At 40.5% G+C, this 9,336-nt stretch overlaps 1 protein-coding gene across 2 annotated transcripts in view; it reads left to right on the top strand.

Moving 5' to 3' along the window:
* The window catches only part of osbpl9 (oxysterol binding protein-like 9), a 61,131-nt gene that overhangs the window by 29,232 nt on the left and 22,563 nt on the right, over positions 1-9,336 (top strand). Inside the window, exons 4-5 of one of the 2 annotated variants that reach the window (XM_015038374.1) lie at positions 386-464; positions 7,609-7,685. In XM_015038374.1, coding sequence (XP_014893860.1) covers positions 386-464; positions 7,609-7,685 — 156 coding nt within the window. Of the gene's footprint in view, positions 1-385; positions 465-1,237; positions 1,391-7,608; positions 7,686-9,336 lie in introns of those variants that run through there. The other variant, XM_015038375.1, reaches the window with a different exon arrangement.

The raw sequence follows: 9,336 nt of genomic DNA, 5'->3' as shown, positions 1-9,336 counted from the left end.
AATGTCCCCGCCCAGCGGGGGGCGGTGACCCCCCGGTCTTTTTTTTTTTTTTTTTTTTTTTTTCCCCTGCCGCTGTCTGTACTCCTCCCCCCTACCTCTGCTTTCCTCCTCCTCCCTCATTTTCCCAAATCCCTACTCCCTCTCTGTCTCTCTCTCTCTCTTTCTCTATGCTGCAAAAGGCTGCATTCATACGCAGAGAAATGAGAGAGAGGAAAACAGTTAAGAGTTAAAGATTTTTAGTAGGAAAGAGCGCATTGCTGAGAAGGTTAATTGAGTAATAGGAGCTAATAGAAGACTGCTGGGACATGTGGAGGGAGGGCATGAGTTTAGGAATGGAAAGTGGAGTATTACATGACTGCCTGTGTTCCTCTCTCCATGTGCGCAGGGAGCTGTGATCGGCATAGATGACGAGGACGACAGCACATTCACCATCACTGTGGACCAGAAGACTTTCCACTTTCAAGGTGAGGTGTCCTCTCCTCTGCTCGCCTTCGAGCCGCCTTCTCTGCCTCGCTCTCTGAAATCTTTCTGGCATCCATCTGTGCTCTTCATTTAGTCCCTCTCTCTCTCCCTTTCTCTCTTTCTCTCTCTTTCTCTCTCTCTCTCTCTCTCTCTCTCTCTTTCCTCTTTCCCTCCCCACCTTCTAAAGACTTGGATTGGATTGCTCTAAAGCCAGGAAACGCGTGAACACACAGGCATCTATACCGAGTCGAAGCTGGGTTGCGTTTTGTCTGAGCAATTTCCTCATTTTCTAAGTAGCCACTCCAGGTCAGACTGGCATATCTTTGTATGTGAACAGGATCTTTTTCATGCCTCTGGAACGGCACGAGCAAGTCAATCCTTTTTCCTTTTTCTCCGGCTCTGTCGACCGTGGAGGAAGACTGCTGCTCATGTGTCTCTACAGCTGAGCCTGTGGGAATAATGAGGGAATAGTGCTGAGCCTGGAGCTGAGCTCAGGTCTCTCCTGGCTGCTGCTGATGCTGCTGCTCACTGTTTTCTGCACCACTGCTGCTGCTGCTCACTTTTGAACAACCATTCACCCCAAAGGAAAGGAACCAGCCCCTGCTGTTCCGTCAATCTTTCCCTTCTTTTTCTGTTTTTTTTTTTTTTTAGGCTGTCCAGTCCAGCACACTGCAGACACTCTGCTTTCTTTTTTTGTTTTTCAAACCCTAAACGCTTTGTCAGGTCTTTAACTAAGTTCCTCTTAGTTTCCTTCATCACTGCCCTTCCATTTGTCCATCTGTATACATTTTGCCATCACCTTCACACCCAGCACCCTGTTTTCACTTCCGTCCCGAGGGTCCATGGGCCCCCGTCTCCCTCACCTCCTCCATGCTTTGTCCCATGTCTGTGTTCCGAAGCTGTATGCTGTGGTTCTACAAACGCAAGGGTAAGAAGGAAAGCGTGCACGTCTCATGGTCTGAATGCATGCCAGCGGCGGGGGACGAGGACAGTGAGGAGGAGGAGGCGTTTTGTTTGTTTGTCTTCTGGGATGGGGAGTCAGGGTGGAGCGCAGTGCTCTGTTGCTCTCGGGTGTTTTGGTCTGTGGCCGAGGCTGAAGGACGATTTAGAGCGCAGCGAAGCAGGCTGTTTAAGTTGGTTGTGAGGGCAGACAGAAACAGACCGGGTTAATTTAGGATAGGATGACTTGGATTACTGACGCCTGTTAGCTGTGCTAAACAATGTTCTTGCAAATTGCATGCATATTATGAGACTTGGGGATTCATCTTAAAGTGGAAGTAGCACAAATATTGTCATTCTAGAAGTGTCTTTTGCGTTTGTGCTATAGTCAGCCTGAGATGCGGTTCTGTGTAATTTAAGCGAATGTTGTTTAGTTTGGAAAATTTGCCTCATCATTCTCAATATGGTCTTGTTTTAGTTTGGTGCTCAGATCACAGTGAAAGTACAGCAGTTGTTTTATAACGAGGCGCTACTTCAGTAATGCATCAAGCGGGTCTTCCACCGCCTGATGCTGATTTCTGATTCGATAACTGAACAAAATTGTTGTTTTATTCTTTTAAGCTTATAAGCTTGATTGAGCATTGGCAATACAGAGTTTGAAATGATGGCAGCCTGTCGGGGATTCATTATCCAAAGTTCTGATGTGCTAATGGTGCTGATCGCTAAAAAAAAGTTCTTGGAAGCCCTTTAAAAACGTAACGATCATCTGTTCATGACTCTGTTTCACTAAAATAGATCTTACATCTCAATATGTTCTAAAGTCTCATGGATACACTTGGTGTATCTTTACTTTAGCAAATGATAAGGAGCATTTACAAAACAATTCTGCTATCCGGTCATTTTCTTGAAAGGTGGAAAACCTTTTTTTTTTTATCCACGTTTAACTTAAACCCCCAAGTAAAAAAACGTTATAAGCAGCAGCTTTTTAAAAGCAAAACAAATGTGGCAACTGGACCGATTTAACGCTGTATTAGCAAATATTTTAATTAAAAAAAAAAACCCTGGAGTTTAGCTTCTCTGATTACAGCATCCTTACAAAAGACTGCAACATATCCTATCCAATCTGTGTAAAGATTTTAATTTAACCTTTAAATGTTAAAACCAAATCAATAACAGCCTAAAAAAGAAAAATGGCATGCCTTTCCCTCTCAACATGGATGTTTTCCAAGCTGTTTTCTGACACAAAGTATTTTTGAATCCAACAGAAACTGAATGATGTACAAGATTTTCCAAGTTCATGGATCAACACATATGACCCTGAACTTTATCTGATTTTTTTTTTCCTTTTATGCATAAAACATGTTGACTGTTAATGTATTCATAGACAAAAAATGTCGACATTTCCAGCATTTGGACTCATTTAATAAAATAAAAATTCAGACATTCAGTATTTTACCTGCCGTCCAACAGTCAGAGCTGATAAAGGGAAAATTTACCGATTTCTGTCACTGACTGATAAGTTGGTGCAATATTACCACTATCAGAACCTGAGCACTCAAGTGATCTCATTTCATGACCATATCCACTTTGTAAACAGTATATCCTATGTCACTCTGTTCATCATTTTGTCTGAAAAACAACAACGTAATGCCACCATTGTAAATGCCAGCCCTACTGATGATGTTCTGGCCCATGGCCGCTGGAAGATGAGCATCGAAAGTAGCTCTTAATGAACGTGGAACATGAGATTCTAGCTTGTATGGACATGAAGCACTGCACAGGATGTTGAGCAGCAGCAGATTTCCCTGTAAAGGAGTCTCAGTCATCTCATGTTATGCAGTCAGTCTCTTAGGATGGAAGCTCAGTCTGGGTGTGTATCTATCTATACATATATATTCCTCTATGCTATTATGTTTGGGCCGGTGCGTGGGTAAGGTGTTTTAGGTATCGACTGTGTGAGGAGGAGGACAGCAGCACTGCAGAGAGAACGAGGAAGATGGTTTAGAAAGAATCCAGACCTATAACAGAATTTCCTTTTCACATGCTGCTGTTCAACTCATTGTAGCTGTAGCTTTTAAGTGTTAAGATTTATTTTATCACGTATGTGTAATGTAAGCTGCAGTCTCTCGCAAGGTGAAATGTCTTTTAGAACCTGCAGGCCACTGTGCTGGCCGGTTCTTTCGCTATTTAGAGGATCATCCATAATTCATCAGGGCCGTTCCCCCAGCGGTGCATCATAGATGCCTTGAAAGGCCTCTTCCCTCTTTGCACTTTGCTCACTTCGCCTTTTCTGTTGTACCTGGCCATCTCTTGTCACTTCCCGTCATCATGCCCAGAGCATCAGACCAAGCGGAGACCTCCGCCATGTCTTTTGCCCGTACTTGATTCACTCTTTTCAGTTTTCTCATGCTCTGTCCAGTATGCATCTGCATACGGTCTTTATTTTAACCGGATAAAAACCTCAGAGATCTACAGTCTCTTTTTCAAGAGGGACCTTGCAAGATAAAAGCACAGTTTGCAAGTGTCAGCATTTCATTCATCCAGTGGCATACAACTTAGTTTAAAAGCATAAAATTATAAAAGTAGGATAAAGCAACTGACAGAAACTCTTCAGTCTTTCAGTAGTGCTTTCAGTTCAGCAAGCGGCTTAATGTTTCTGTCCGATGTACTCATACATTTGAACGCTCACATTTTGTCAGATTACAACAACACATAATAATTAAATAATAATAAGAAGATGAATGGTTTTTCAATCCTCTTATAAAATCCTCAAATGTGTGGTTGAATTTGTATTCAGCCCCTCGACGTACACACTGAGTCACTTTTCACTTCAACTGCATCAGGAAATCCTTTTGGGTTTGTTTTGCACATCTATAGATGGAAATTGTTCCCCAGTCCTTTATTATTTATTTTTTACTTTTCTTGCTTTTTACAACAAAAAAAAGCTCAAACTCTGTCAGATTAGATGGACTGAGTTGTGAACAACAATTTTATGAAGTTTTGCTACAGATTATCAATTGGTTTTAGGTTATCTTGACTGGGAACAACAACTGGATATGCTGTATTCTATGAGATTCCAGTGAAATAGATTAAGGTTTGTAACTGTAATGTGAAAGGTTCAAGGAATGTGAATAATTTGCACATTTCAGTTTGAAATGTGTCCAAACTCCAGTAGGAAGAGAGGGTTTGAAACTGGGTCACATTTTGTTCGGACCTGGAAGGAGGAAAGAGAAACGTGACGCACGACTCGCAGAGCTCTTTTTGATTAAGGAGCTTCGTGGAAAACAGTGCAGCATTTAAAAGGAAAACAAATATAATGAGACCCTCAGCCATTTGCATTTAGTTAAAGTCCTTTTTTTTCCCCCCAATAAGTCAGTCATTACTGATGCTGTTAACTCATGGGTCGGTTTGGATGAGTTTGTAAGAGCAGTACATGCTGGAGCTCGTCTTGGATGACATTGCCCTTTGCAGAACTTATACCGCGCAACTTATAATTACCTCCATATTAGAGAAACGTTTTAGCATTCACAGATATTAATTAAACACCAGCCGAATATAAACCCCATATCGACAACAGCAGGAGCTCCTCCTCTCTGTACCACAATAGACCCATGGTATACTTAAGTTTTGCCTAAGAACAAAAACTGCTTAAAACTCCTTTAAGTTTTAATTTAATCAACTTATTCCAATATTTAGCCAAAGACCGCATAAGCACATCAGTGATTTAAAATCTGATGCTGTCGAAGTAGAGCTTTAAACAATTTTAGACTGACATGGCTAAATTTTAACTTTGGAGAAAAAGTCAACCATATTGATGTTTAGCATCGTCTTCTTCACGACGCGTCATATGTTCCTGCTGAAGAAAAAACAAATACTGCTTCCCTCCTAGCGGGAGTCTTTTGTTAAGGTAAATATCCATTTTGAAAAATTGTTGCTACCCTGGGAAATGAAGCAGAAATTCATGTGACCAATAAACATCGGTGCAACCGCTAATGTAAGAAATGTATGATCCTAGCATTGAACTGCAAATATGTAAAGTACCAGTAGTTGTTTTTTTTTTTTTTGTTTTTTGTTTTTTTTGCATGATGTGTGTCAAACCACCACAAGGTTATATCTGTTTGATGTAAACGGTCTTCTTCAAGTGTTGAATTTGTCAATTAGGTGCAACGCTTTGTCCGTCGTCCAGTGTGTTTGGCTAGTTTAAGGTGAGATGAGTTGCATCATGTGACAAGTGACATTAAACTCCTACTACCCTTTGGTAAGATGTGTTTTTGTGTCTGTCCAGTATCTGTTCCTTATTCTGCTTATTGAAGTGGGATCTTCTCTCACTAAGGGCATATTGAAGCTAAGCTCTGAGAATGAGAGCTTGATTTAGCTGCAGCTTTCAGGTTTTGTAGAGCATTCTTAATTTCTCCTGCAGTTTTGTAGTATATTTTATGTTCCGTTTTAATTCATTCTGTATAATTGATACACAGTTTTATTGTCTTTTTTTTTTTTAGGCAACTGTGAGTGAAAACACAGTAGCTTCTCATGTTTTGTACAGTCCCTCTTCTTTGTGTTCTTCTGAAAGCTTCACTGTACTTGTCTTTATCAGAGGGGCATCAGAGCCCAGAGTAATTGGGTTTACTTTGCACATAGTCCTCTGTTATGGCACTACTGCAGCTGGGCCTTAAGACCGCCTTACATACTTACAGATTTAAAGCTTCTCTTTAAAGCTCTGGTGACTTGCTGAGGCAAAAATACTGAACTTGGTGACTTTAGATTTTTTTTTCTGTTCATATGATACCTGAATGTTATTGCAAAGGAAGGCCTGCTATATGACAAGAATGAAAACGCACATCATTTAATTTCTTTTTCATCTTTGTGGGGTTTTAAGCGTTTGTGTGACCTACATCTGTTGACTGACGTTCACCAGGTTATTGGATAGTTGGGTCAAAGTTATAAATCTTTGGCTTGTCATCAGGTAAATGTAAAAATCACCCTTAGTCTGTTTGAATAAGTAACTCTTCAGGTTGCTGCTGTTTCTGGCGACGGCAAACATGTAGGTGGTTGCAGTTGGCTACTTACTGCATCAGTGCAAACACCTACCTCTGACAGTTATTTGTAGAGTGGATGTAAAACACAGACTAGATCATTTCCTGGAGCTTGGGTCTTTGTTTTTCTTGAATGGTGGTGCCACCATCTCGTCTTTGCCATGAATAGCAGCTAAACAATGTTAGCTTCCCTAATCTGCTTCTTTGGTGAGTCTGTTTGGCAAACGGGGAAAGTGAGAGGCCACTGAGGCAGTGTCTAAGTGGATTGGAGTGAGTCTCGGCTGCCTTTTAATGTCTTTAAAAGCTTTTCAGCTATAGCATGGCTCAGCCTCCATGCTTGCACAGTAATTCATCTGTTGTAGTCTTGCCTTCATTTGAGTGAAAAGTGACCCGTATGCAGTTATCCAGCCAGTGTTAGGGGCAGGTTACAGCTTTTCGAGTTGAGGTTTTATTATATTGGACAACCTCCTGCTTGTGGAAAAGCCTGATAAAAGCTGCCATGGAAGGACAGTTTTACAAATGTATGAAAGACGTATGTGTGAGATGTGTCCCGTTTTAATAAAAAGTCCTCAGAACATTGACGTGCATGAAAAGTGGACAAAACGGACGCCACGAAGCAACCAGGAAGGGTTTGCAGTGAGCCCTGCATGTACAACAGCTTCCACACAATCCCTGTTTAATGTCACTGGTAGCCTGTTTGGTCTCTGCTCAGAGGCTGCAGCCCCTCCATGCAAACAAAGGATATATGTTAGAAATCAACACGGAGATTGGGTTGACTTTAGGTCTTTCCATGCAATTTACTGCGTTTTGCTTTAACAAAAAGTCACTTTTACTACTTTATTTCGGTTCAGAAAGTGAAGCTTGTGTTTTATTTATGTAATTTGCAGGTTGGTATTTTATGACAGTTTATGTTTGGTATTTTTATAGATTTTGTCCCCGTAAGGAGTCTGTGCTGGGACTGGATGTTCTTCTGCAGTTAAGAGCTAGAAAATGCAAAGCGGATCTTGTAAATGTCAGCTGTAGTTTCTGTTCATCTCAGTGTTCCCCAGTGTTCATATCATCTCAGTGTTGTGTCCTGGTGTCATTAGTGTTTGACTCAAACACAGCTTCTGATCTTGTCTTTATGAAAAATATGGCTCACAGGGTGTGTTTCTGTACACTTTTCCCCCCTCAGCTCGAGATGCAGACGAACGTGAGAAGTGGATCCACGCCTTAGAGGGAACCATCCTACGTCACACCCTCCAGCTCCGGGTACGTAGCAGCAAACCGCCTTGTTTGTATTCGTATGGCTGCGTGCTGACAAGCAAAATCAACATTGGTGTGGGGATCCTTGATGTTCACTTGCCTGTCAGCACTAGTGTGTGCAGTTTTTCTTTAGACTAAACAGGCTGTACCGTTTTAAGTATGGCAATACTGGTACAAAGTCCACGATGGAAATGAAGCTGGAGGATGAAAGTAAATGTGAGTTCTAGATATAAGTCTGTTCATTTTTTTAAAACGATATTTACTTTGGGCTACGTACAATTTATAGTTGTAATGTCATAAACTTTTACGGTAACACTTTATTTGAAGGGGGTGGGGGAATAAGACTGACGTGACACTGTCATAAACGTGACATAACACCTGTCATGAACATGAATAAGTCTTCATGAATATTTATGAATGTTGTCATAAAGCGTCATTCGGTAAATCATGACACTTTTAATACAAAGTTGACATTATTGAAAATCTCTGTTATCATAACTTGACATTAATCTAGACAAAAATGTCTTCGTTATGACAACGTGACATTAAGCAAGATATTATAACTTGTCACGAATGTCATAACGGGTGAATTTTAAAATGTTATCCTTATAAGACAATAATTTCTTGCTTAATGTCAAGTTGTCATAACGAAGACATTTTCAATAATGTCAACTTTGTATTAAAAGTGTCATAATTTACCGAATGACACTTTATGACAACAGTCATAAATATTCATGAAGACTTACTGATGTTCATGACAGGTGTTTATGACAGTGTCATGTCAGTCTTATTCACCCCCCCTTCAAATAAAGTGTTACCACATTTACTACCACAAAATGTTTAAAATGTGAATCAAGGGGAAAATGTTATCTTGGCAAGGCTTTGTTATCCTGCATCACTCGTGGTGAATTTGACACAAGATGTCTAGTGATCATGCATGTAATGTCCCAAAATCAATGAAAACGTCTGTTTTTAATTCCTTAAGTCAATATTTTTTCTATGCCTAACAGTTTCAATTAATTGAGCCTCTTTAAGGAGGAACCTGTTTGGAGCAGGCGGTTCCATGATCCGGTTGCCTTGATCCTGCAACTGGATCAAGGCAGGATCAATTTTCCAGCAGAGTCTCGCCCACTAAACTGTGACACTTGTTGCGAATCGGAGCACTGCTGGGTTTGGTGGGAACTATTATGTGCAAAAAGGCGTTTCGTTTCTCGTCACTTCAACCATGAACCATTCTAAATAAACTGACTCATTCCTATACACAAGGTTCTGCAGATACATTGTTGGTGACACACTGCAGGCACACAATCTTCAAAGATGTCAGTATGAGTTTCTAAAGCTGCTTAGAGAAAATCTTTTTTCAAAATTTTTTCCTTAGTCATTCTGGAAAAGCAGCCAATATAGCTGCACAGATGTTGTCTTTAGTCTAATTGTGCTTTGGCAAAAAGAAAATATTTCACTACAGCAGACTTTAATCCCTATAATGCTTGAAAGCAGTTGCAACTGAACCCAAAGACTTAATGGAAACAACTCGTCCTATAAACTGACGCCAGAAGCAGGTTTTTTTTTTTTTTTTGTAAAGTTAATTATTAAATATGCTTTCAAAGCAGTGGGAGAGAAGCAGCACAATGTTAAACTTTGGTGCCAAACCACTTGC

The sequence above is a fragment of the Poecilia latipinna genome, unplaced genomic scaffold (genome assembly GCF_001443285.1).
Source record: "Poecilia latipinna isolate Pla-1442-1.1 unplaced genomic scaffold, P_latipinna-1.0 Scaffold439, whole genome shotgun sequence".
Taxonomy (NCBI): Eukaryota; Metazoa; Chordata; class Actinopteri; order Cyprinodontiformes; family Poeciliidae; genus Poecilia; species Poecilia latipinna.
The sequence above is the reverse complement of the archived record's forward strand: the minus strand, read 5'-3'. Positions and strand labels throughout refer to the sequence as shown.